The sequence below is a fragment of the Suricata suricatta genome, chromosome 3 (genome assembly GCF_006229205.1).
Source record: "Suricata suricatta isolate VVHF042 chromosome 3, meerkat_22Aug2017_6uvM2_HiC, whole genome shotgun sequence".
In the NCBI taxonomy this organism is placed as follows: Eukaryota; Metazoa; Chordata; class Mammalia; order Carnivora; family Herpestidae; genus Suricata; species Suricata suricatta.
The window spans coordinates 149,815,744-149,841,299 of record NC_043702.1 but is presented as its reverse complement, the minus strand read 5'-3'; the positions used below and the strand labels follow the sequence as shown (position 1 = coordinate 149,841,299).

Here is a 25,556-nt window from a genome sequence, read left to right as displayed (position 1 = left end):
TGGGGCCTGTAGAGATGTGCCTCAGTGGTACCTCAGTGTTTCCTGGGGGAGAAATGAACCCTCTGCCCAGTGGCCTGGCATCTGTCACCTGGAAAATTTGTTGCCTGTCTTCTATGGGCCTGTGCATCTCACCGGGGCCTCTGTTCACCCAACAGAGGCAGAGGCTGTGGGCCAGCCAGTGGGGTTCTGACAACCCTTCTGGAAAAGAGTCCTCCCTACATCAGGGCCCAGAAAACTAGACGCCCCCCCCCCCCCACCCAGTCACACTCACTCAGATTTCAATCTCTAGAGAAAATCAGGAGTTGGGTTTGATTACAATCAAGAAAGGCCAACCTCAGGTAGAGAGTAGTTTGGGAGAACAGGAGTGCGGGAAGGTGGCCTCCCGGGCCGGCTCCGTGTTGCTCCCCGGAACCCCTGGGGATCCGCCCTTCCAAGATGCACTTGCGGCAGGCTCCTCACAGGCTGGTGTTTTTCCACATTTAAAAATTCATGACTCACTGAAAACAATAAAAATCCCATGCCCTTTTTGTACTTTATGATACAAGGACCATAGGCTCCTTTGACTTCCAAATATAAAATCATGGTACCAGTGCATTTTCTTAGCACAAAGCCATCTGTCCCCTGGTTGAGAATTGCTTTCCATGACCCTGAAAACCTAAAGGCACAGTGCTGGATGATAGGACCTGCGGGTAACGCCAGGTCAGCTTCTGAGCCGGGAGGACCTCAGAGCCTGCCCCTTCCTGTCCCTCAGACTCTGCTCACCTGACTGCGGAAGAGGGGGGGTGGGCGCACACAGTGCTGCTCCGAGAGGGAGGGGCTTCTTTGGCACATAATTAGTTCCTAGCCTCCTAGGGTCGTGTGGGCCAGAGGTGTGAAGAGAGGAGCAATTAATACAACTCTGGCTCCAGGGAGCCAGGTTCCCGCTGCGGGAAATGGAAACAGGTTGTTGAACCAACAACAGACAGTCCTTCTATACACAGTCGTGCACACACTCCCACACAAACAGCCTGTCTCACCCTCCCCTCCAGACCTGTGCACAGACACATCCACACGAGCTCGGAGCTCTGCCAGCCACCGGGCGTTCCATCGGCACCCCGAGTGACAGACAGGCACACACCTGCCATCAGTCCCAGCTCACTGTGCCCATTAGCCCCTCTCCTCCTTCCCCTACCCCACCCCCCAGGAGCGCACTGCCTCTTTAAAACCCGACTCTGAGGGCTGGGCCCACAAAGGGTTCCGAAGGTGGCTATTGAGTGGCGCTTCCCCAGGGAAGGGAGGGGAGGGGAGCAGAGACAGATGGGAGGCTTGTCCTGTTGCGGGTGAAACTCTTGGATGGCTAATAATGAGCTGGGCACTCTTCCTACCCAGCCTGCTGCTGAATGCCTTAACCTCTTCCTAACCCAGCCCCGTGGGGGCTCAGAGGTCTTCGCCCCACTGGAGTACCTCCCTCAGTATCGTGGCCCAGTTTTATGGTGCCGGGCTGGTATACCCTCCGACCCCTGCCCGGCTCGCCATCCACTGCCCTGTTTTCTGCCAGGATCTGCCTTTCCTGTTGCAAGTAGTTGTTCCCGCGCCATTGCTTTCTCCTTGCTTCCCTGTGGGCATGTTTTGTCCTCTAGCTTGACTGTGAGCTCTTCAAGTGCAAAGAGCGTGTCTGTTTTCCTGTGACTGGTGCCCCAAGCAGAGCTCTGCACACATGGGGCGCTCACGAGCAAATTAATTCACATGCTGTCCATTCCGACCAGCCCCAGGTCACACCCACAAGACCCGCCCATGTCTCTCTCTCTCTCTCTCTCTCTTCTGTACAACAACTCCGTGTCCTCCAAGCCAGAAGGCTAGCCTGAGCCCCTGCTCTCCGTATCCTTTTGCGGTTTCAACCCTGAGATGCCTCCTTAGTTTCACTGCCCTAGAAGCAGTCCCTGCCTCTGCCCACAAGCTGCCCTCCTGCTGGAGGGTGGGAACTGGCAGGACCCAGAGGAAAGAGGCCCGTCTCTACTCCTAGAGAAGTAGGACATGTCACTGGGTAATGACTCCCGTCAGAAAGGAATCATGTGCTGGGGTGGGGGTGGGGAGGTGGTAGAGGGTGTGAAGGTCCAGCCGGGAAATCACGTGGAGGGTGTGGATTTGACACAGTGGCTTCGGAGATCCCTGGGGCTTGGTCAAGAGAGCCCTGTCTTCTCTCCTTCCAACCCTCAGAGACCCTGACTTCACACCCATGAGACCAAAGTGAGGTTCACCTCTGAGACTAGTAATCACTTGGGTTTCTCATGTTGGGTGAGATAAACCAGGCTGCCTGCTTTTTCTGGGAGACTGAAGATCTCACCAGGGGAGTGTGCTGAGGTTCCAGAAAGAATTCAGCTCCAGAGTAGCTCTTGCTTGTGGCCTTAGAATCTGGAGTCTCACCAGGTAGATCCCTCCCCACTAAACAGGTGCACCCCTTCAGGCCAGAACAAAGACCCAAGCTGTTTGCAGCCGCAGCCGCTGGCTGGGAACGGAGCCAGGGCCAGCACCGATGCCCCCGAATCCTCTCTGCCAATAGCCCCGATTGCCTTGGCACGAGCCCTGTACTCCCCACTCCTGGCTGGGCAGAACTGGGCATTGCTGGGTGCTGTCATCCTGGGGGCGACCGCAAGCAGAAGGGGGTAATCTGAATAGCTCCCCACTTCCCTCTGCTTCTCAACATTCCTGCCACGTCATCTTCTGTCTCTCCTTCTGGTGTCTGGTTGACCTGTTCTCTGCTTCTCCTCCTTCTGACTGCGTGAGGACCCCTCCTCTGGACAGGAGCTCTCTTCTGGGTTCCCGCCTGCCACACCTGCTCACGGCCACCAACTAGGTAGCGTGCTCTGACCATCTGTGCCTGCCCCTTGCATGCCCAGGGAGATGGAGGCCTGGCTATCTCTCTGCATGGGAGAGACAGTCCTAGTTCCTCAGAAGCCAAGTTCGGGCTGAGACTGGCATGTGCTCGGGGGCGGGGGGGAGGGGAATCTCTCTCAGACATTGGATAATCGCCCTTCAACTCAAAGATGGAAATCGATGGGAGAGTGGGCACAGTAATCGTCCTTCCTGTTTGTAATCACTTCAGGTGGGCAGGTAACCTTACCTGGCTATTGGGCAGCTTTTTGGTGTGCAGGGAGCTAGCCAAGGCAGATGCCTAGAGGCCAGCTGGAGCCTTTGGCAGAGCTGGCTTTGCCACTGAGCTCCATGTGGGAAGAAGAGCTGCAGGTCAGGGGGATGGCCTGCCTGACCACCTGCTCCATGGGTGTGGGTGTCCTCTTCCTACAGGTGACTACGTGCTGGGTGGATGAGGCTGGGGCCGGTTCCACGCACTGCCTCTCCCCGCAGGCTGAGCACGCCGGGGTCCGCACCTACTTCTTCAGTGCTGAGAGCCCCGAGGAACAGGAGGCCTGGATTCAGGCCATGGGGGAGGCTGCCCGAGTCCAGATCCCCCCAGCCCAGAAGTCAGTGCCCCAAGCTGTGCGTCACAGGTGAGTTCCAGGGCACTGGGCTTGGGGGTGGGGAGAGCCAGAGAAAGAGGATCAGGGAAGCAGCCTACTCTGTGTCTCTGGAGCCCAGCATGCTGGCTGGAACCTCTGAGAACATGTAAGCCGCTCCTTGCCTCCCAGCAGGGCACCTGGTGAAGCAGTTTCAGAGCCTGGAGGCTCCCTTCCCCTGACAGGCTCTTCCTGTTCTCTCTTGGGTGGTGGAGGCCAAGAGAGAAGCCAGGTTCTATCAGGGTCTGGCAAGAAGCCAAAGGCCAGGGTCATTTGCTCATTTATTCTTGGCTTTGTACGTTAAGCCCATGACCGTTGGAGGAGCATAGACTCAGGTTTGAATCACACCTTAGCCACTTGTTCATACTGTGACATCAGTGGGAGTTACTTAACCTCTCTGAGCCTGAATTTCCTCTCCTCGAAGGCAGGAGTTCTAATCCTACCCCATAGGGGCAGCTGTGAAATCCTGACATGCAGCGAACCCTCCGCCCATGGCTTCCCCATCACCCCTGCCACCTGTCGCCACCCGCAGCTTCACGGCCTATCTCTGCTGGCACTGGGTAGATGGAATCTTGAGATGTTAACAGGGCTCCGGAAGAAGGAGGTTGTTACAATATAGACTCCAAGTCTATTTTAGTGCCTTAGAAGTGTTTACCAGGCAACGCTGCAACAAGGATGCTCGGATCTCTTGGATTGGAGAAGCAATCGGGAAAACTTCGTCACGGGATCCCATCTTCACTTCAGCTGAGGGGCACCCTTCCAGAAGTTTGTTCATTTAGTTCATAAATGTTTACTGCAAATAGGGATGTGTGAGGCACTGTATGGGGTGCTAGGAAAAAAAGGGAAGACAAGTCTACACACTCCTGCCTCACAGAGCGCACGTTCTGATGGAGTCTGTCCTGGAAGAAGCTTGTCCCGGAGAAGGGAACTAGCACGTTTCTAAGCCTAGGAGGCTTGAGAAGACAGCTCTGGCGCCCGTGCTGCCATGTTTGATCTCACAGTCCTACTGGAGTGAGCCTCTGGTGAAACGCATCCTGCTAACAAGGAGCCCGGACTCGCGGAAGTTAAGGAACTCGCACAGGACAGCGGGCTGAGCTGTAATGAGCCTCCATGGCTGAAATATCAGGGACAGTCACTATTATGAAGCTTTGGTGTAGTGTGCACCGAGTTCAGGGGGCTGGAGCGGGGACAGACCGCAGAGGAGACCAAGTCTGGGGCGGGTTAGCCTTGGCCATAGCATTCAAAGGTTGGGATGCAATGCAGGTCAGCCGAAGGGAGCAGAGAGTGGGCCATGGAGAGGATCTAGAGGGTGAAATGAGCACATCGTGCATGGGCAAGATTGTGCTGTGTTTTCCAGTAACTTTCCAGGCTGGAGCGAGGAAGCAAAATGGGGATTTAGGAAATAGAATGGTAACTCATTGAATCCCATTTCCGTCGCTACCTTCCTGCCCATGCTTCTCCACTCCTTTTTCCTTCCCAGTCTACCAGCCCCTGCCCAGCTTCCTGCTGGGCTGGAGTCACTTACAACACCTCCCTTGGCATCCCGCAGCCATGAGAAGCCAGACTCGGAGAATATCCCTCCTAGCAAACACCACCACCAGCCATCCCACAACAGCCTCCCCAAGCCCGAGCCAGAGGCCAAGACTCGAGGGGAAGGTGATGGCCGGGGCTGCGAGAAGGCAGAGCGGAAGCCCGAGAGGCCTGAAGTCAAGAGTGAGCCTCTGGTGAAAGCCAATGGCATCCAAGCCGGCCCGGAACCAGCCTCGGAGCCGGGCAGCCCTTACCCCGAGGGCCCAAGGGTCCCAGGGGGAGGGGATCGGCCTGCCCAGCCCAATGGCTGGCAGTACAGCTCCCCAAGCCGGCCAGGGAGCACAGCTTTCCCGCCCCCGGACTCAGAGAGTGGGGGCCCCCAGCGGAGCTTCCCCCCACGTGCCAACCCCGACAAGATCGCCCAGCGCAAGAGCTCCATGAACCAGCTTCAACAGTGGGTGAACCTCCGCCGGGGGGTGGCCCCCCCTGAAGACCTCCGGAGGTGAGTCCTGGTGGGCACAGGTGTGGAGCCCAGGGTGCTGTGATGGCCGGCGGGGGTTGGGGGTAGTAACATGTGCAGCATCCCTTCCTGGAAACTTTCAGCAAGCCAGGCTGAGTTGGGAAACCAAGAAGACCCTCAAACCCAAGGCCCCCCAGCCTGTCCAGATCCTTTCCTGCCCCGTGGCTTATCTGTAGAGTTTGACACCCCCCCCACCCCGGTTTCCTAAGCCTCTCTGCTTTCTTCAGGGACAGGGACGGAGCACCTGGCTCCTCTCCACAAGGATGCTGGGTGCCCAGGACAGGTGCAAGCAGTCACAGGAAGGGGTCTCAGCATTGTTCCGGCCAGATAGCCATACACGCTTCCCACCCTCTTACAACTACAGCCTCTGTTCCAGTGTTTCCACCACTGTGAGCCTCATGGACTGCCAAGCCCACTCACCCCATTTTTGAATGGCTTTCATTATTTGAAAATCTTTATTTATAGGCAGTTAAAAAAAAAAAAGGAAAAAAAAGAAAAGAAAAGAAAAATCACCACTCACTGATCCAAGTCCTGCCCTCTAGACCAATTTCCTCCTTTGTCCAGTGACTGGCTTTCAGATACCGGAAGGCATTTATTGGGCCCGATAACGTTCATCTCATGGGGCCAGTGGGGCTGCTGCTCCCTCCCCCTGGGTGTGGGCGGCTCCCGGGACCACAGGTGAAGGTACTCACTTCTGGGGCTCTGCTGCCTGCGACAGCTGGCCTGCCCTGGGGTGAGGTGAGCGCCTCGCTGGGGATGACTCCCAGGAACCTCCTGGCCCCATCCTCGAGGAGAGCATAAATTCAGAGGAGGCGCCCTTTGGTCCCCCCTGTGTTGTGTGTGGCCCTCCCCCAGGTCCCTGGTATATTCCCTTTCCCTCCACTGTTTGCTACTCTGAAAGGATCTGATACATTGTGATTCAAGCTGGGGTAGAGAGAACTAACAAGGCTTAAAGTTTCTCCCAGGAAGCTCTGAATGTGAAATTTCTAACCTCCGGGTGCTGGTTGAAGGAGGAAGCAGCTTTTTTTTTAGAGAGATTTTTTTTTTAAGTTTATTTATTTATTTATTTATTTATTTATTTATTTATTTAGAGAGAGAGAGAGAGAGAGAGAATGAATCCCAAGCAGGTTCCATGCTGTCACAGCAGAGCCTGATGCAGGGATCAAACTCAGGAACGGTGAGATCCTGACCTGAATCGAGAGGGAAGAAGCTTTGAGGGAGTTTCCCTGCATGTCTGGAAGCAAGCCTCAGTGCCCAGGCAGCAGCTGCCTCCGTGTGTCCCCAGGCTCAGCCTGGTCACGGCCTGCTCTAGGCTGGACACAGAGGTGGGGATGGGGCACAGGTGGATGGGTGGCGTTGTGCTCATTCTGGATTCCTTACAGTGTTCTCTCTCTCAGTCCCTCTAGGTTCTACCCCGTGCCCCGCAGGGTCCCTGAGTATTATGGCCCCTACTCCTCCCAGTACCCCGATGATTACCAGTACTACCCACCAGGGGTGCGGCCTGACAGCATCTGCTCAATGCCAGCCTATGATCGGATCAGCCCGCCCTGGGCCCTGGAGGACAAGCGTCACCCCTTCCGAAACGGAGGCGGCCCTGCCTTCCAGCTGCGGGAGTGGAAGGAGCCACCAGGCTATGGGCGGCAGGATGGCACCGTCTGGCTCCCTGGCCCCTCCCCTTCCCGGCAGCCAATCTATTATGATGAGCTGGATGCCATGTCCGGCTCCCTGCGCCGCCTGTCCCTGCAGCCCCGCTCCCACTCCGTGCCCCGCTCGCCCAGCCAGGGCTCCTACAGTCGCGCCCGCATTTACTCCCCCGTCCGCTCGCCCAGTGCCCGTTTTGAGCGCCTGCCACCTCGCAGTGAGGACATCTATGCGGACCCTGCTGCCTATGTGATGAGGCGATCCATCAGCTCCCCCAAGGTGAGCCCTCAGCGTGCCCCCTCCTCCCTCATCCCCTGAGGTCCCCCGGGAACCTCCTACCATCTGCAGAGAAGACCTGGAGGTGTGCAGGCATCTGGGACACTCGGGGTCACTGCATCCCATAGGGACACGCACCATACGTTGGCAGGAGCCATGGTGATGCCCGGCAAGCCACTGGCCCTGCAGTTCTGTCCATGGGAGAGCTGCTCTGGGGCACGCGCTCTGACCCCTGAGTTGGAACATAGGTGGTCTCCGCCAGGTTGTGCCAGGAACCCTAATTCCTTGTCAGAGGACAGAGAGGGGGGTCTGCTCTTGAGGAGTGGCCAGGTCAATGAAATGATATTGCAGTGGATAAACGTTGTCCATTTGAATTGGAATCTGCTCTGGGACAGGATACCAAACATCCCTAATCTTGAACTTTAGTTGCTGGGGAAGTCTGTGTCCCAGCCGGACCCCCTCAACCTCTCCAACCCCCTTTCTCTTCCAGTATGATTACCTGGGAGACAGGCGGCCAGTCCCTGCAGGACTTTTCCCCTACAACTACCCAGCATCCCCCACGGTCCACGATAAGACGGTACGTCCTCTCCTCCTGTCCATTCCCCGCAGGACCTCTCCTCCCAGAGCAGGGCCCAACCGGGGCGGCCACAGCGATGCTGTACCTGGTACCTGGCCCTCCTGCTTCTTAGCAGCCTCTGGATACCTCCTCCCTCCCAGCCAGGACTCTAACCCAGCACAGAGCTTGGTGCCACTGACCCCGTCTCTGTGACATAAGGCAGGAACTGGATCTGGAGGTGCATGATGTCCTGATCCCTTCAATCATGTCTGGCATGCAAAGAGGCCTGGTCAGTGGCTTGGGTTATGGACTGGGAAGAAAAGTCAGGTCTGAGTGTCCATTAGCAGACGTTTCCTCCAAGTCTGTCCGTGCCTGTAGTGCTACTTTTGGGAAAAGAGACAAGTGATGGGATTAAGGAAAAAAAGATTTTCCATATTGTGTCTTTTCCTTCTTTTCTCCCTGCTTTCTCTCCCTGGAATTTGTTCTCCAGAGAATTTTGGTCTCCACCGGTCTCCACCCAGAGAACCGGATGGAGACATTCCACCTGGGACGCTGGGGAGGGCCACCGGGACCAACAGGCAGAGTACTTGTCCCCGAAGGCCTGTTGCTGACCCCTGTCCTGATGCAGCCCTGGGAGGCCAGGGTGGACGAGCCTGCATGGGCATTTACCACCCCTAGATCCTTCTCTGCCCAGGCTCTAGCCTTGACACACGACATGCACACGCACCCAGATCCTTCTCTGTCCAAGCTCAAGCCCTGATGCACATCAGGTGCACCCACCCAGAAACCATGGATTCTTCCAGAAAACTCAGGAGCTGGTAGGAAGGGTCAGGTGCATTGCTTCAGTGGCACTTCCCTCTCAGGGGAGGGCCTGGCGGACTGGGAGCGGTGGAACTGGGGCCCAAGTGAGTCCCTCCTCTGGTCGAGGTGTCCAGGAGGCCATCTCCATGCCTGCCCCCAGCCTCATCCCTTCCCTTCCCCAGAACTCCTCAAGGGCAGACAAGAGGCCTCTCTTTGACCTTGCCTCCTCCCAAACCCCCCAGCTAACTCTTAACTGCTTTGCTTCCTTTTTATTGTTTTCTGTTGTCCTGTTCCTGTTTGTTTGTGTTGCTGTTGGGCCTCGGGCTCCGGGTAGGATGAACTTTTAGACCTTCAGTTGCAAAGAAACCTAGAGTATTTGGATCAGCAGGTAGGCAGAGCTGGTGCCCTCCTCCCCCCACTCCCCTGCCCTCCTGTCTTGTCTCCCTGCCCCCGCCCCGCACCTTCTCATTTTCCATCCATTTGACAACCTTTGTTGGCATCATCAGGACACAACAAAGTGGCTTATATTTTGGTTTGCGCCTTCACGCCCCACCCCTTTCCCCCCTTTCCCCTCAAAGCCCTTTAGGGCAGCTGGGAGTTTCCTGGGGAAAGGAGAATAAGAAATGACCACATGAATAATTAATGCCACCTCCTATTTGTTCAGGCCAGATGGAACTGCTGGGGGGGGGGGGGTGCTGACGGGAATTTGCATTTCTGCTGGAGAGAGCAGCAACGACCTTGAAGGGGGGGGGGGTGAGAGCCCGGCAGGGGGCCTAAAGTGCTAGGGATTTCATGCAGCCTGAATCCCGGAAAATTATCTATCAGGGTTTGCAGGCTGTTGTTAAACTATGTTGTTAAACAAACACAGTCTGTAAACCAAAAACTACAGACTTGCCCTAGGAAGGTGTTTTAAATTATATTAGTTCCATATATTTATTAATTCCTCTACCAAGTTCCCTTGCATATACACGGCTCATGTTCTCCTTGAGAATTCCGTGTGGGAGACCTTGGGAGTGTTAGCAACCCAGCTTTGGGGACCAGCATCTACAAGCATTGGTGGATATTCCCACAGATGGAAGCAATGGGCTGCGGAGACCCAGCCTTTAGGCTCTAACCACTGGCAGCCTTGCCTTTTCAAGCTCTGATACTTAACACGTTTAGGCACCCTGGGGTCAGTATGCCTGATGTTGATATGAACACCGACTCTTTCTTACCTGAGTCCAGATCTGTGCTACAAATCACAGGGGGCCTAGGCATCCCCAGAGTGGCCCTGTGGAGGCCGCCTGAGGCGGGAAGATAATAATAGTAGTGGCAGTAGTAGCATAATGGGGTGCTTTCTCTGTGCCCCATACTATTCTAAGTACTTTATATGTAGATCCTAACACATTTAATCTTCATGACAACCCAAGCTGAGTCCTGTTGTTATCCCCATTTTAGAGCTGATAAAACTCAAGCACAGAGAGGTTAAGTAACATGCCAAGGGACACACAGCCAACAAAGGGTGGAGCTTGGAATGTGGCTCTGAGATTTTGACCCAGTTTACAGCAGGAGGAAATGTCTAATATGTGAAAAAGCAGGAGTCAAACCTCATCAGGATCATTTTACACTCTTAGAGTTCCAGAAAGAACCATACACTTGAAATCAGAGGCTTCTACTATAACTGTTGGTGGTTCTGAACACAGGTCATGTGCCTCATAGATGCCTTGGGGGAGATCATCCTCATAGAAGGCCTTGGGCACTAGGAAGCACTGATATCCACATTTTAATCAGCACCCCCTCACGAGCGCTGCATTTTACTTCCTGAAGCAGCATGTGGTGTCCACACCATGACTGGTCCAGTCCACGTGGGGTTGAGCCTCGGGATGCCAGCCCAGCCCAGCACTGCAGTGCCCCCAGGGGAGTGAGGGGCAGGGCTGAGTGCCCTCAGGGCTCCTGGGCAGACTGTCCCTTCTGTGGCCTTTCTGTGGCTCTGCAGGCCTTCAGTGCCGCAGCTGGGCCCCTCCTTCGGCTGCTGGGCCCTTAGGCTGGTGACCTGAGAAATAACCCTTCAGAGGACCTCCTCTAGATACAGAATGAATTTTTGAAAAAAAAATAATATTCTTTATTTATTAAAAAAATTTTAATGTTTATTCATTTTTTGAGAGACAGAGACAGAGCAGGAGTGGGAGGGGCAGAGAGAGAGGGAGACACAGAATCCGAAGCAGGCTCCAGGCTCCGAGCTGACAGCACAGAGCTGGACGCAGGGCTCGAACTCACCAACCATGAGATCGTGACCTGAGCCAAAGTCGGATGCTTAACCGACGGACCCACCCAGGTGTCCCAAAAAGAGTATTCTTAAAAGGAAATTTTATATAATAAGAGACCAAAACATGGAGTCAGACATTCTAGTCCCAGTTCTGCCATTTACAAGGACTTTTTTTCTTTCCCTAAACTCGGAAATGTCATTTTGTGTCTCTGGGCCTTTGTTTTCTCAATCATAAAATAGCCACTGTAGAATCTGCCTTTTCTGCCTCACAGAGTTCCGGAGAATCAAGGAAGAGTCTACATGGCACTTTGTCAGGCACTGGCGAGGAGTGGTCACTGCTACTGTGATTATTTACTCGTCTTCTTCTAAAATTCAATTTTAAATATTCATTGAGTACCTATATGGTGTATAAGGCACTGGGCTAGGTGCTTTCTCACAAAATGTAATGTTTTGGACAGACCGAACGGACACATGGGAATCCTAGAGGCAAAACCAGCGTGAGTTTAAAGATCCCAAAACCACAGTGTGAGTGGGAGCAGGCCAGGATGAGAATATTCTGACTCCCCTCCTTTGTTGCTTGAGACCCACTGGTTGGGGAAGGCGTGAGATCAGTGGGTGTCCAGGAAAAGCCTGGGCCTCCTTTGTCTTCTCAAAGCCTGGTGCGTTAATAAGTCTGCCTTGTCCTACACACACACACACACACACACACGGCACACAAACACACATATATACACACCACATACAGTCACACACACACCATACATGCACACTCAATACACAGTAAACATGATCTCAAACGCGCAAGGCTCCAAGAAGATAGTGATTGACTTGAGTTCAGATCCTTGGGGAAAATGTGGCTGCTGTCCTGTTGGTGGTTAACTATCTTACAAACCTCATCTACAAGTGCTCTATTCAAAGCCTTTTCAATGATACTCTCTGCCATAAAAACACTGCAAAGGGCTAAAGTGGTAGAAAGATCCGATCCTAGGAGAGCCTTTTAAAATGCGGTGGACCCTTGCAAAGCCCCCCACCCCCCAACCTCACCCCAGCACACAGAAGCAAGGCTGCCTCTGGCTTAGGTGCCTAAGTGGGTAAGAGAAAAATATGCGTGGGTCCAACAAAGACTGGGGAGCTAGGGGCCAAAAATGTGGGGGCCTCTTGAATCGTGACCCCAGGAGCTCTGCCCTAACATGGCTCTGTCCCTTCCCTCCTTCGCTTCCTCTTCCTCACAACTTCCCTCTGTGTTCTGCTGCCTTCTCCTGTAGGTCAGATGAGTTAAAGGGACATAGCCAAGGACACTCCCTAATATAGTCACTTTGATGCTGCCACACTGGAACGAGTGGGGGAAATGATAGGGTTTCTACTTGATTTGGTTGGCTTGTCCTCCCTCCTTGTCCCCCCCTCTCCTGCCCCTCGTTGTCTCTCTCTTTCCTTCTCATTTGGCAAGTAGTCTTTCCCCCTCCGTGTTCCTCGAAACGTAAAGTAGCCTGTTGGGAGAGCAGTGTTCAGTATCTGGTGTCCCTTTAACACGGCTTGCTTGTTTTGGCCTCCTTATTTGCTCCCTAGTGTCATCCAAGATCGGCATGGATGCTACCAGCCCAGCTCTGGAAACCGTGTTTAGCAATCCTTTCTACTCTAGAGCCAAGAGGTGGGCAGGGGTCGGGGAGAGAGCTGTGCCCGCCTCTTTGTGAAGGCCCATCCACAGAGCAGCCCGGGTTTTCATTCTCAGCTGTTTCATTTCGTTCAAATTTGGGGAGATGGGTTTTTCCAACTGCCGGTGTGGTCTTCGACCGAAGCAACGTGAGGAAAGAGAGCTGGGGCAGGGAGTTGACTTTGGCCAGTGTGGATGAGACCCACACCTCTCAGGCACCCTGGGGGAGTATCCCTGGGCAGGGAGGGGGGCCACGAGAGAGGGCACAGCAGCCCTCCTGATCCCTCTGTGGCCTTTTTAAGGGCACCTTCCGCACGTGTCCTGGGACAGAGTTCAGAAGGGGCCAGCAATGGGTCAGGCCAAACAGAGGGAGCTGGAGACCCCATGAGAAGCTGTCCTTTCCTGTTTCTGGGAAGGCGAGCCCAGGCGGGTGATGGGGAGATGGCTCTATGTGGGCTGGAGTTTGAATCGTCCATTCCTTCCTCTGCTGCAGATGAGTGAGAGCGAGACTCTCATCAGTATGGTGAACCGCATGGTGGAAAACTCCTCCCCCAGGGCCCAACTCTTCATGCAAGTAAGGCCTCGCCTGGCAGCATGGTCCCTGTCAACTGCTTGTGCATGGTCGAGTCAAGCCATCTGGGCTGGGATGTGCTCTGCCCAACCCACCCATCCACCAGGCCTCATCTCCAGGCCCCGCCTGGACCCTCTCCTCTCATCCCACCATGTCGCTTTTGTTCTTCATGTTCATGAGTGAACCCAAGACCCATTTCTCAAACCATCAAAATAGCCAGCACCACCATCCCATATCTTGCCAGGGATCACGAATCTGCTTGTAAATGTCCAGGACTTCTATTTCATATATTTTTTTTTAACAGATGTCTTTGGGGTTAAGGGCACAAGGGTGTGATAGGGACCCATCCAATGCCAAGGTTGTATAGAATGTGCTGTGGTTTCCAGATGCCTCACCGAGGGTGGGCAGCATTTGCTGGCCCCAGATGTACCCCTGGGTTAGGCGCCAGCCCTGTGACTGGTGTTCAATCTGCTACGATAATAATTCTCAAAATGTTTCTGATGCTCCCTCCATTTCCCCATGTCTCACCCTCAAAAACAGCCAAGGGGTAACTGTTGTTGTCGTGGTCATTACCAGTAAACCATCTGGGATCTGTACACCCCCGGAGTCCCTCTCGAGGGTAGATCCCAAGCTTAGGGGAGAGAGGAGATACAGAGTAGGAGCCGATCATTGTCAGCCTCAACAACTGGGAAGGACCGACACAGGGGCCACCCTGGGCTTCTCAGCTGGGCACAAAGAACTAGCTCAGGTTCCCGGAATGGGAGCTGCGAGAGGTGACGGACCATGGTCTCAGACAAGAACGGAGCCAGGGTTGTCTGCGTTCCCGTCCCCACACGCCCCACCTGTCCCCTGCTGCTGTAACCGGCCTCGTGTTCCTGCAGGTCCCTCCGTACCCAGAGGTGTTCCGGGACGGCCTCCACACCTACAAGTTAAACGAGCAAGATACAGATGTAAGAGCAGCTCTCCTGCTCCTCTGTCCTCTCCAGTCCCTCCCGCTGTCGCCCTCATCTCCGCGCTTCTCCGCTGGGGCTTTCCTCCGTCCATCTCTGTCCTTCTGCTGGCTCTCCATACCTTTGACTCATGTCCTCTCGCGCCACAATGACAGCATTCTGCCAGCCCGTTCCTCATCCCCTTTCTCATTCTTACCAGTTACCCCCACCTCCCATGCTGGCTTTGTGCATTTCTCCACTGAGCCGTAGGGCCCTCTCGTCCACAGCAGTGGGGGCAGCTCATTCCAAGGAGCTCAGACTTCGTTAGGAGGGACAGCAGCCAGGCTGCTCGGGGCCCAGCCTGGCAGGAGTGCCCGGTGACTGGAGAGAAGAACCCGGCCCTGGCCTCAGGGAGCTTCAGGGTAGTGGCCGATGCCAGGTAGCAGCAGGTGGTGACAGACGATTTGCAAATGAAGTGGGATCATATAATTGGTTCCGCAGGGCAGTGAGTGAGGCCATGTGGGCTGGTAGGTCAGGGACAAAGCAGGTAGCACGTGAGCCGGGCCTTGAAGTTAAAAGGCCCGGAAGACCACAGTTGGCTCAGTAGAAAAGGGCCTGGGAAGTTTTTGAGGAGTGGCATGGATAAAGGTGTGGATACTGAAAAGCATAAGTCTTTCTAGAAGAGAAGTTTGCCCAAACCTGCCTCCTCCCATCACCACTGGCCTTGCCTGGGGACTGGGTCTGCCCCGTAGGCCTGGGAGGGTTTCCATCCGGACAAGGACCAGATCTCAGAAGGATCCTGGCATCAGCCATCCTGAGACCCTGGAAGGAGGGGGAGAACAGGGTCCTGTGAGACTGGGGGACCAGTTTGCACTGCTCACTGGTTCTCCCAAGACTGCCTGCTCCTTTAATCCATGGCTGCCGGGGAGGCCAGGCCACAACATCCGCTCAACCCTTCAGGAATCGGAACCCGCAAGAGGAGGGGAAGGCAGGGGCTTAACATTTAACTCCTCTCTCAAGCTGACTCACGTCCTCAGAGAATAAGCACATCTCCCTTCCCAGTAGGTCCTTGGGGAGTCTCCCAAGGTGAAGACCATCTTCCTGTTCCTAGGAGCCTCCAAGGTCAAGGTGAAGAAGGCCTAGGGTTCCTCAGCAAGGGAAAGGAGGAGGTATCCAGAGGCCAGGCCCTTCCAACCAACTTCCCAGGCCCCCATCAAACCATGTCCTTCACCCCCTTCTCTCTCCTTCCCTTCCCCCACCCCCTCGGGCCCCCAGAAGCTGCTGGGCAAACTGTGTGAACAGAACAAGGTGGTGAGAGAGCAGGACCGGCTGGTGCAGCAGCTCCGAGCTGAGAAGGTGAGAGCCAAGGGGTGGTCTTGAGTTAGGGGTGCGTGGGGGGGTGGGTGCTGGCTCGGGGATGTGTGGGTTGCTGTCCCCATCCTTACGCTGACAAAGACCTGTTGTCAACTTCTGTCCCGCCCTTCACTGAAACTGATGAAGATCTTCTGTGGGCCCCAGCCAGTGAGGACCACTGCCACCAGGCAGCGGGCTGAACTACTGGGGCCCAGGCCTCTTAAAGTCCCAGAAAGGAGTTTTCAGGGCTGTTGACAACCGTTCCCCTGCCCTTCTTCAGGAGAGCCTGGAAAGTGCCTTGATGGGGACCCACCAGGAGCTGGAGATGTTTGGAAACCAGCCCACCTACCCAGAGAAACTGCTGCACAAGAAAGAGTCCCTGCAGAACCAGCTGATCAACATTCGGGTGGAGCTGTCCCAGGCCACCACGGTACCACCCCCCCCCCCACCCCGCCATCCACACCCAACAGGAGAGCCACCCCTCCCGGGCTCTGCTCTGCGGGCGGGGGCACCAGGATGCTCTTGGCCAGAAGGGCCACAAACGCAAGACCTTAGTAGCACCCTGCAGACAGGCAGCACGTATGCCAGCCTCCTCTGTCCCCAGTCTCTGCCGAGGAAATGTACCTGCGCCTGGATTCTATCAGGACAGCGTCAGGTCTGGGGCTGCTTATTCCCTCAGCTGCTCGCAGCTTCGCTGCCTATCTCTGTCCTCTCCCCTGGAGATCCAGGACACCGGTGGCAGTGCCTCCACCCTCGTCATTTCCCGTAGGCACAGGGCAGACCCTGCAGTCAGTCCACACTGCCTAGATAACGAGTCCAGGCTGCAGCAGCAAAAGGCCCCGGAAAACGTTGCCCAGAAGGGAGGGAGGTCTCTAACCCCCAGAAAGCAAACACCTCTGGGTTTTCTCTTTTTGCCCTCCTCTTTGTTTCACCCAGGGTGGGGAGACCAATAGGGCACAGGCATCATACAATCCCCTCGTGGCCTACCCACCCGTCTGGAGAGGATTCTGGGTTTTCTCTTTTGGCCTGCGGTACAATGAGCCACTGTGCCTTTCATAAGGCCGGTGTTTTGCTGTCATCAGAATGTCTCAGCCCTGGGCCCTCTCCTCCTGTCCCTCTGTGCCCTCCTCCTTAACCCTGCCAGGCCCCAGGAACCTTGGCCCCAGGCCCTGTGTCGGGATGGGGAGGAAGGCTTTGGCCATGGCCACTGTCTCAGTACGCCACCGCCCTCTTCCTGGCAGGCTCTGACGAACAGCACCATAGAGTATGAGAACCTTGAGTCGGAGGTCTCTGCCCTGCATGACGACCTCTGGGAGCAGCTCAATCTGGACGTCCAGGTGAAGAGGGCCCCGGGCAGGGGAGGGGCGGTCCGAGTGCCTTCCCTCCTCCTTATGGCCACAAGTGATAAAAGTGGCTTCCTTTCTTGCTTTAGAGACCTCAGAGACTTGAGACAGGGAGTTGGTCCTGAGACAAAGGACAAGGTTCAGGTCCACTTAAAACAGCCGCTTTCAGGACGAAGATAATGTGGATTCTTCTTTAGTTCCATCAAATCATTAGGAAGGAGTGAAGCTGAAACACAAGAGAGCTAGGTTAGATGGAAGGTATTTTAGGACTGAAAGGATTTAGCACATGAATACAGACACAGATGTTGGTCTAAAGACAGGCACAGGTCTCTCTGCGGACACAAATATGGGTAAATGTATAGCTGTCCCTCGTGACCTCAGGAGTGGAACTTTAAGCTGGAAGGAGGCTTCCTTCCTAGGGGGAGTTAGAAACACTCAGCGTGGAGGCAGGAGGCTGGACACATTCACCTTGGGGAGTCCTTCCCCTTTTCCTCTATCGATCCTGTCTACCCAGGCTGTGCAAGCCCTGCCTCTCTGATGCAGTTACTGCCCCGGTTTCACTGATTTTCCTCCGCGTAACGAAACTCACCACCACCTTCACTTGCAGCTGGTGAGGGAGGGTGAGGTGAAGGCCCTCGTGGTCCAGGTCACCCAAATGCCACCATGTCCTGTGGGCAAGCCTCACTTAACATGAACGTTTTAGAACATAGGAAAGCACCCTGGTCAAGAGTGCCAGCTCCAGAGACAAACAGACCCAGACTCAGATGGCGGTCGCACCGCTTCGTAACAGACAGTCTTGGGCACAAGTCTCTTCATCTCCAAAGTCAGGACACCTGTCACCTCTGTCTCACAGAGTTCTCATGCAGCTAAAATGGGTTAGCGTACACAAAGCACTTGGCACGGAGCCTGGTATGCAGCGTGGAGGAGGGTCGGGGTACTAAATAAGTGGTAGTTATTCTTTTTCAAAGAGTGTAATCGCTAACCAAATATAACCGATGAGTATGTAGGCATGCATTGGGTGTATTACAAAAGGGCTGTTTGGATATAAATAATATGAGTAAATTGGAAACTCTTGTCCTTGAGAACTGGCTACCATAGTGGCCAGTTAGAGGGGCTTTTGCTCCAAGAATACCCTGGTCTCCCTGGGGAAGCTGAGGCATGTTTGTCTAACAGGGCTCTTTTTTTTCTTTTTCTTTTTTAAATTACTGAGACAGACAGAAACAGAGCATGAGCAGGAGAGGGGCAGAGAGAGAGGGAGACACAGAATCTAAAGCAGGCTCCAGGCTCTGAGCTGTCAGCACAGGGCCTGACTCGGGGCTTGAAGCCACGAACCATGAGATCATGACCTGAGCCGACGTCGGACGCTTAACCGACTGAACCCACCCAGGCGCCCCAACAGGGCTCTTGACTCTGATAACAGGACCCTCTCCTCTGGCAATTCCGAATTCCATTTTGTAGAAGCCTAAGGGGTACCGTCTTCCCATGAGAAAGATGAACGAGCTAGAGGGCGCTGTGAGTGCGCGCATGCGCACAGGGCTCCTGTCTCCCGCAGGATGCGGGAGAAGGCTCGGACGCTCCTCACAGCCACTTCCCTTGACCTGCTCTTCTCCTGTTTCAGAATGAGGTACTCAACCGGCAAATCCAGAAGGAGATCTGGAGAATCCAGGACGTGATGGAGGGGCTGAGAAAGAATAACCCATCTCGTGGCACCGACACGGCCAAGCACAGAGGTGGGTGCCTTCTCCACCAGCCTCCTGGAACGCTCAGCAGAAATGCTGGTGTTCTCTGGCATCCATCCCACGTCTGTCCACTAACACCTCTCCAGGCCCTTATACTGTGCTCAGGGCTAGTCAGGGCCTTCTCTGGCCTCCAGAATTTTCCCCTGGGAGGGTAGGTAGGATTCCCTTACTCCCTCCCTCCTCCAGAACAGACCAGACATACCTCTCAGACACACTGTTGACCCTGATGGTCCAGATTTCTCCCCAGTAAAGGTCAAAGAGCACCTACACCTCCCCCTGCCCCTAAGCCCATGGGCCTGTTGGTGATCTGAAGCCACAACCTTAGTGTCTTCCTGAAGCCCTGGGACCTTGGGCTGGCTTTCTTTGACATATCAGCAACAATGTCATTTCCATCCATCATCTTCCCCTGCCCCACACACTTCTCCACGGCCAGCCTGCACCCCAGCCACCATAATAAGTCCCTTTGGCAGGTCCAGGTGGCCCCAGAACCTTCCTCCCACATCCCTGGGTCCTCCCCTGCCTCCTACCCATGGAGCCCATCCACATGCTGGGCCACACGCCTACCCCGTCCATCCCTCACCTCTCCTGTCCTCTCCTCTGCCCCCAGGAGGACTTGGCCCCACGGCCACCTACAGCTCCAATAGCCCCGCCAGCCCTCTCAGCTCCGCCAGTCTCACCAGCCCCCTGAGCCCCTTTTCGCTGGTGTCCGGCTCGCAGGGATCCCCCACCAAGCCCGGGTCCAGTGAGGTAAGCTGAGAAAATGGAGTAGGAGAAGGTAGGTGGGGGAGGGGGGAGCAGGCCCTCGTTTGCCTGAAAGACCCTGACTCTGCGGCCCTCTCTGCCCCAGAGGCCGCGAGCCCAGAGCTCTGGCTTTCTGTCCAAGGCAGTCGTTGTTGGGCAGACCTCCTTCTAGATTTTGCCTTTCCTTGCTTTCATCCGCATTTGACATCTTTAGCTTCCTTCCGGGGAAGTCTCTTCCCAAGCACAAGGATGGTTAACAACGATACCACTTTGTGGGAATTTAGAGCCGGGATCTTTCCAGCACATGAGAGGGTTGGGGGTCAGGGTGGGGAGCAGTTTCCTAGCCAGTCAGCACGTGTTTACAGGGGCTCTACCAGGGGCAAGGGACAGTGTGAGGCCCTCTCCGAAATGTATACGTGCATGCCCACAGCCCTCCACTTGGGCACCCAGCATCCAGCGCCGGCCCAGACCAATTTATAGGAGACAGCCAGCCTCTGGAGCGTGGCGGTGTGTGTCTCAGTGTTGACCATAAAATGCTCTGGTATTCCCAAGAGACGATGGAACTTTGGGCTACTAAGCATTGGGACAGGTGCAGGAACAAGGGAAAGTCATCACAGAGCGGAGGGGCCGCAGAAGCCAAGACACAGGGGCACGAGTGGACCTAGCATGCCAGTGAGATAGTGAGCAGGGAGCTTTGGAGAAAAGTGGGGGAACAGTGGGGAGCAGCGCACAGGTGGGGGCTCTGTTTGAGGCCAGGCTGAGGGCTCACCCGGAGCTGGGGCTGCATCCGGGCACTGGGTGCAAGTCCGGTGGTCCAGGAGCCCGCCGAAGGTCTCCACGATGTTGTCGTCTGTCCCCCTGCTAATGCTCTTTTCTCCTGCTCTCACAGTGGCTGCTCTCCTTCCTCCTAATGCTCTGGCTTCTCTCTGCCTCAGGAGCCCGGCCCGCCGCGGCCCCCCCTTCCCAAAGCCTACGTCCCCCTGGAGTCTCCTCCAAACGTGCCTCCACTCCCTAGCGAGAGCCGCTTCTGGCCGTACCCCAGCTCCCCTTCCTGGCACCGCAGTGGCGAGCCAGCCAGGGGTCAGGTACCCAGCACCCTTGGGTCCTGGAGGGCAGGGGCGGCGGGAGCGGGGCAAATGGCCAGGCGAGGGGAGCAAGGCAGGACCCGGAGCCATTTTCCCCACTCCAGTATTAATTTCTCCACAGCTGCCGCTAGGATAAGGAAGGGATGGCAGAGAATGCTTTCCCCCTTTGGCTCCTCTCTTGGACAAAGGGACAATGAGTTGCCCCACTCCACGCCGCGGCTCCCGGGGAGCCCCTGGCTGTGAGTGCCAGTGTGCCCCACTTCCTGCCAGCACCAGCCGGCAAGGAAAATCGAGGGACCTGCAGCGACAGATGCCACTCCAATCCCTTCCTGCTCCTGTCCACCTCAGACCCCAGCCCTCCTGTGCTGTCTCTGTCGCTGCCTTGCCCATCCCTGTCCTCTTGGGTTTCATCAGCTCTGGGATGTAAGAATAAGGGCCCCCTTTCCTGCCTCTCTGCCGGGAGAGAGGTGCAGTTAGTCGGGCAAGAAATTGCATGGTGAGTAGAAAGTCCTGTGCCTAAAACAGGGAGCCGTCTTTCTGTGTGCCCCTCACTGACACTTAGAGTCTTCAGCGCACAATGGGCACGAAAGGGGGCGCAGGTGGTGTCTGAGGCCCCCTCTAGGCTCATGATTCTGCGAGCCTTCAAGCTAAGTGCACTTTTCTGTCCCCCAGAACCTTGGTACCAAAGCTCAGCTTGGTTCTTTTGATGAAGTTTTCAGTCCCAACAGAACCCTCAGAGATCTTTGGCCTTATTGTCCCCTCCTCTGGCCATCCTTCTTCTCTGGCTCACAGCAGAGTCAGTGCTTCTTGGTGTTTGCCAAATGGACTGGCCAGGTCAAGGGGCCTCTCTGATGGGCCTCAGCTGAGGACCTTCTGGAAGCTCTGAGCCCTCATTCCCCAAGACAAGAAGGCATTGGCCGCCGTAAGGTGACACAGGCAGGAGGCTCAATCTCACCTCTGCCTGCATCCCAGATGGCTCTCCTCGAGTTTCCTTGTCCCTTGTTTTCAAGGGTTTGTGCTCCAACCATTGAAAAACTAAGAAATGTCCCTGGGCGCTAAGTTCCCCGCCAGTCCCCACAACATGAGCCATCTCCTCCTTTCTCCCCTCAGCCCAAAGCAAGCTATGAGCAAAGCAAGAAAGACCCCCACCAGACATCACCCCTGGACACCGCTAGAGACATCAACCTTGTGCCCACCAGACAAGAGGTGGAGGCAGAGAAGCAGGCAGCTCTCAACAAAGGTACTTCCTGGCCCATCCTCCCCTAGACTAAGCAAGGCCAAGAGTCAGAGAGGGGCCCAGAGAGGTGCTCAGTCCCAACCCAAGACAGTGAGTGCCCACCCATCCGGGGCCTTTCATCTCTGCCTCTGTTGGGACCGAGCCTCCTCTAGAAACAGGCTCCCCTGTCTGTCTGCCCTCTGCTCTCCAGGAGGCCCACTGGCTCTTCTGTCTCCCTACAGTTGGCATTGTGCCTCCTCGGACAAAGTCGCCCACTGATGAAGAGGCAACTTCGTCAAGGGTGGTGAGGAGGAATGCCAATGGGCTTACCAATGGACTCTCCTCCCAGGTGAGTACAATGTGTGGGCTCTGAGGCCTGAGCAGGCCTGAGCTGGCCTGGTGTCTCTCTGTGTCCAGCCATCTGTCCACCATCAAGAAACCCCAAGAGGGAGGAGGAAAGCAGGACAAGTGGGAGGGGGCCCAACAGCTCCCCTGGAGAAGTCTTCCTTCAGGGAGACCTGTCAAGGGACAAGGGGCAAGGAAGACACACCTTACTTTCATTGTTCTTATATGACTAACAATTCTCAAATTCTCTGCGGCCCCAATTCAAGAGAAAGATAGAAGAGTATTTAACAAAAGGATTATAATGTGCCAGCGATGAAATACAAATCCGGCAAAAATCAGGGCCAAGTGAGCTGACCTAAGGCCATAGATGTGTTTCCTAGGGCTGCAAGGAAATTAACAAAGCACCCCAAACTTGGGGCCTTAAAAAACAGAAGTTTATTCTCTCAGTGGAGGCCAGGAGTCCAAAATCGAGGTCATCAGGGTTGGTTCCTCCTGGAGGCCCTGAGTGAGTGCGCGTCCCACGCCTCTGTCCTCGCTTCTGGTACTACAGGCAATCTTCACTGCATCACAACCCTCCGCTATCCACTTCCACCTTCACATCTCTTTCTACTCTTTCTTCTTTGGTTCCGTCCCTTGTAAGGACCCCCATGATTATATTTCAGGCCCACTGTCATTCAGGATGGTCTCTTCTTGAGATCCTTTACCTTAATCACACCTGCAAAGACCCTATTTCCAAAGAAGGTCACATTCACAGTTACTAGGGGATTAGGATTTGGACGTATGCTTTAGGGGCTATTCTTCAACGTGCTACGGACAGGCTTCCCAGAGAAGGGAACGTTAAGGGATTAGGGCAGCTGAAAAAGCTGGGAGGGCAGATGGGGCATGTGTCAGAGCCCCATTCTCCCACTGCAGCAGGAGCGCCCCAAGAGCGCCGTGTTCCCTGGAGAAGGCAAGGTCAAGATGAGCGTGGAGGAGCAAATCGACCGCATGCGGAGGCACCAGAGCGGCTCCATGAAGGAGAAGCGAAGGAGCCTGCAGCTCCCGGCCAGTCCGGCCCCCGACCCTGCCACCCGGCCCGCCTACAAAGTGGTAATGTCCTCGAAGCCACCCGCCGGCATGGCTCTGCCCACAATGCCCACTCCCAGTGGGTGACCAGCCTAGGCCGGGGCAGTTGGATGGGGTGGGGGTGGGGCGCCTGGGAAGAACTGGGGGGGGCTTTTCCACACGAGGCAGAAGATATACTGCAAGAAGCATTCCTTTTTTTGTGTGTTTAAAGAAAAATAACTCCCCCCCAAAGCACGCATTGATTGTTTTATCTCCATGAATTATACAAAATTCATTTAATACAGAATAGTGCAAAATTCGCCGCCCAGAGAGAGCCATCGCTTCTGCATATTTCTAGAGCCTTCCTATGAATTTGGCACTGGGCTGGGTCTCCTGAAGATAATCATGATGGTGACTGCTGCCTGGCACAGTTCACAAACCTCACATTGTTTTATTTGGGTCTTTCGGCAGTGCCAGGTTAGGAATTATCACCCCTGTGTTAGAGACAGGGAAACTGAGTCAGGAGACATTAAGGATTCTTGGGCCGCATGGCTATTGAGTGTGGAGCTGGGAGTGGCTCCGGGCATCTGCCCAAGTTTTCTTCCCACCACATTTCAGAAATGCAGGAAAATTATGATTTGTAAGTCCTGCCCCCCAAACAGCTTGCATTCTGCTTGGTGGATCGGAGCTTCTCTGATACCAAAAGACACGTTAAACAAATGCCCAAAATGTGTGGCACAGAACATGGACGCAGGCTACGGCCAGATGGGAAGTAGCAAGTACTGAGGAGACTTAATGATGAGATTTTGCCTCCGGGCCTTCGCAGGCAGCCCGGCTCGGGAGCAGCAGCATGCTGAGGAAGATAACTAGGCAGTGGGGCCGTGGGGCGGTGGCCAGACGGGGCGCGATGAGCAGGGAGGACAGAGGCCTGGTATGCACCGCCCAGAGACATGGGTCTCTGGGGAAACGGCTGCTGGCAGCGGGACAAAGGCCCCGTGTGTTCACGGCGGTGCTGTCCCCTAGGTGCGCCGTCACCGTAGCATCCATGAGGTGGACATCTCCAACCTGGAGGCGGCCCTGCGGGCAGAGGAGCCCGGAAGGCAGGCCTACGAGACGCCGAGGGAGGAGATCGCCCGGCTTCGAAAAATGGAGCTGGAGCCCCAGCACTACGACGTGGACATCAATAAGGAGGTGAGGGAAGCCCAGGTGGCCAGGGTCGGGGAGGGAGCACGGAAGGGGGTGGGATGGGGGTGCTGACCCAGCCCCCTCCACAGCTGTCCACGCCGGACAAAGTCCTCATCCCTGAGCGGTACATTGACCTGGAGCCCGATACCCCCCTAAGCCCCGAGGAGTTGAAGGAGAAGCAAAAGAAGGTGGAAAGGATCAAGACGCTCATTGCCAAATCCAGGTAACAGGCCTGGGTGAACCTTGATGTCATCTGCCCGCCCCGGCATCCAGGGCACCTGGGGCACTAGTGCCACTGACTCCAGCACCCCACCCCATGCCAATGGGAGCCCCAAGCCTCCCCAGCAGGGAGCAGACGGAGGCAGTGGCTCAAGGCAGCGGACCAGGCCCAGCCCGTGGCAGGGGCAGTGGTGCTGCTTTCATTGGGTATCAGAAAGACAGCTGGGTGCAGGCATATGGTGTCCTCAAGACAAACGCTGCCCTCTGGTGACTTCTCTTCCTCATCAAGGCTGCCCTAAGTGTTCACCTGAGCCTTCTAATTTATGTTAACACATTGCAGGAGGGGCTCCCAAAATGTGTTATGCAGGGTCCCACTCACCCATTCACAGGCCTCTGGCCACCCTGCTGACCTCAGTCCACAGCTCCTCCCCCGCAAGCCAACAGGACCATCCCGTCCCGCCCTCCCCACTCCATGTCTGTGTCTGTGCCTCCTCAGTATGCAGAACGTGGTGCCCGTCGGCGAGGGGGACCTTGTGGACGTGCCCCAGGACTCAGAGAGCCAGCTGCAGGAGCAGGAGAAGCGGATTGAAATCTCCTGTGCCCTGGCGACCGAGGCCTCCCGCCGAGGCCGCATGCTGTCTGGTGAGAGGGGCGGGGCCTCGCTCCTCCAGGGAGACCGGCTGACCAGGTGCAGGGGAGGAAGCTCAGTGCCATGAGGGGGCCAGGGATAGGGCCAGGGCCAGGGCCAAGGAGACTGTCAAGATCAGGATAAGCATTTATTGAGCACCAGGTGCTGTGCTAGGCTCCGTGGGGTACAGAGGGGCCAGAGTTACATCCAGGAGCTCAGAGCCATGGCGACCCTCCTAGCAGCTCTAGGGAGGATTGGCCAGAGGCCGTGCAGGAAGCAAGGGAGCCCCATGCCACATGGGCAGCTCAAGAACAGTGAGCAAACAGGTGATAACTGAGTCTGGTTGGAGTGATAAAGTATTCACCAGTTGTGGGGTGAGGGCCAGGCCTCAGGGCACCCTTTCATCACCCATTCTTGCCGTGTGCACATGGGAAGGTAGAGGCACCA

The 25,556-nt window shown here is 55.5% G+C and overlaps 1 protein-coding gene across 3 annotated transcripts in view; it reads left to right on the top strand.

Moving 5' to 3' along the window:
* The window catches only part of PLEKHA6 (pleckstrin homology domain containing A6), a 113,966-nt gene that overhangs the window by 79,621 nt on the left and 8,789 nt on the right, over positions 1-25,556 (top strand). Inside the window, exons 1-20 of one of the 3 annotated variants that reach the window (XM_029935542.1) lie at positions 308-2,833; positions 3,343-3,485; positions 4,972-5,523; positions 6,939-7,461; positions 7,949-8,035; positions 9,150-9,203; positions 13,205-13,285; positions 14,164-14,232; positions 15,487-15,567; positions 15,845-15,994; positions 16,806-16,901; positions 18,526-18,637; positions 19,254-19,393; positions 20,323-20,472; positions 21,583-21,712; positions 21,931-22,037; positions 22,946-23,122; positions 24,101-24,268; positions 24,352-24,485; positions 24,978-25,123. In XM_029935542.1, the coding sequence (XP_029791402.1) occupies positions 3,418-3,485; positions 4,972-5,523; positions 6,939-7,461; positions 7,949-8,035; positions 9,150-9,203; positions 13,205-13,285; positions 14,164-14,232; positions 15,487-15,567; positions 15,845-15,994; positions 16,806-16,901; positions 18,526-18,637; positions 19,254-19,393; positions 20,323-20,472; positions 21,583-21,712; positions 21,931-22,037; positions 22,946-23,122; positions 24,101-24,268; positions 24,352-24,485; positions 24,978-25,123 (3,025 nt within the window). In that variant the 5' untranslated portion in view covers positions 308-2,833; positions 3,343-3,417. Of the gene's footprint in view, positions 1-307; positions 2,834-3,282; positions 3,486-4,971; positions 5,524-6,938; positions 7,462-7,948; positions 8,036-9,149; positions 9,204-13,204; positions 13,286-14,163; positions 14,233-15,486; positions 15,568-15,844; positions 15,995-16,805; positions 16,902-18,525; positions 18,638-19,253; positions 19,394-20,322; positions 20,473-21,582; positions 21,713-21,930; positions 22,038-22,945; positions 23,123-24,100; positions 24,269-24,351; positions 24,486-24,977; positions 25,124-25,556 lie in introns of those variants that run through there. The other 2 variants (XM_029935541.1, XM_029935540.1) reach the window with 2 other exon arrangements.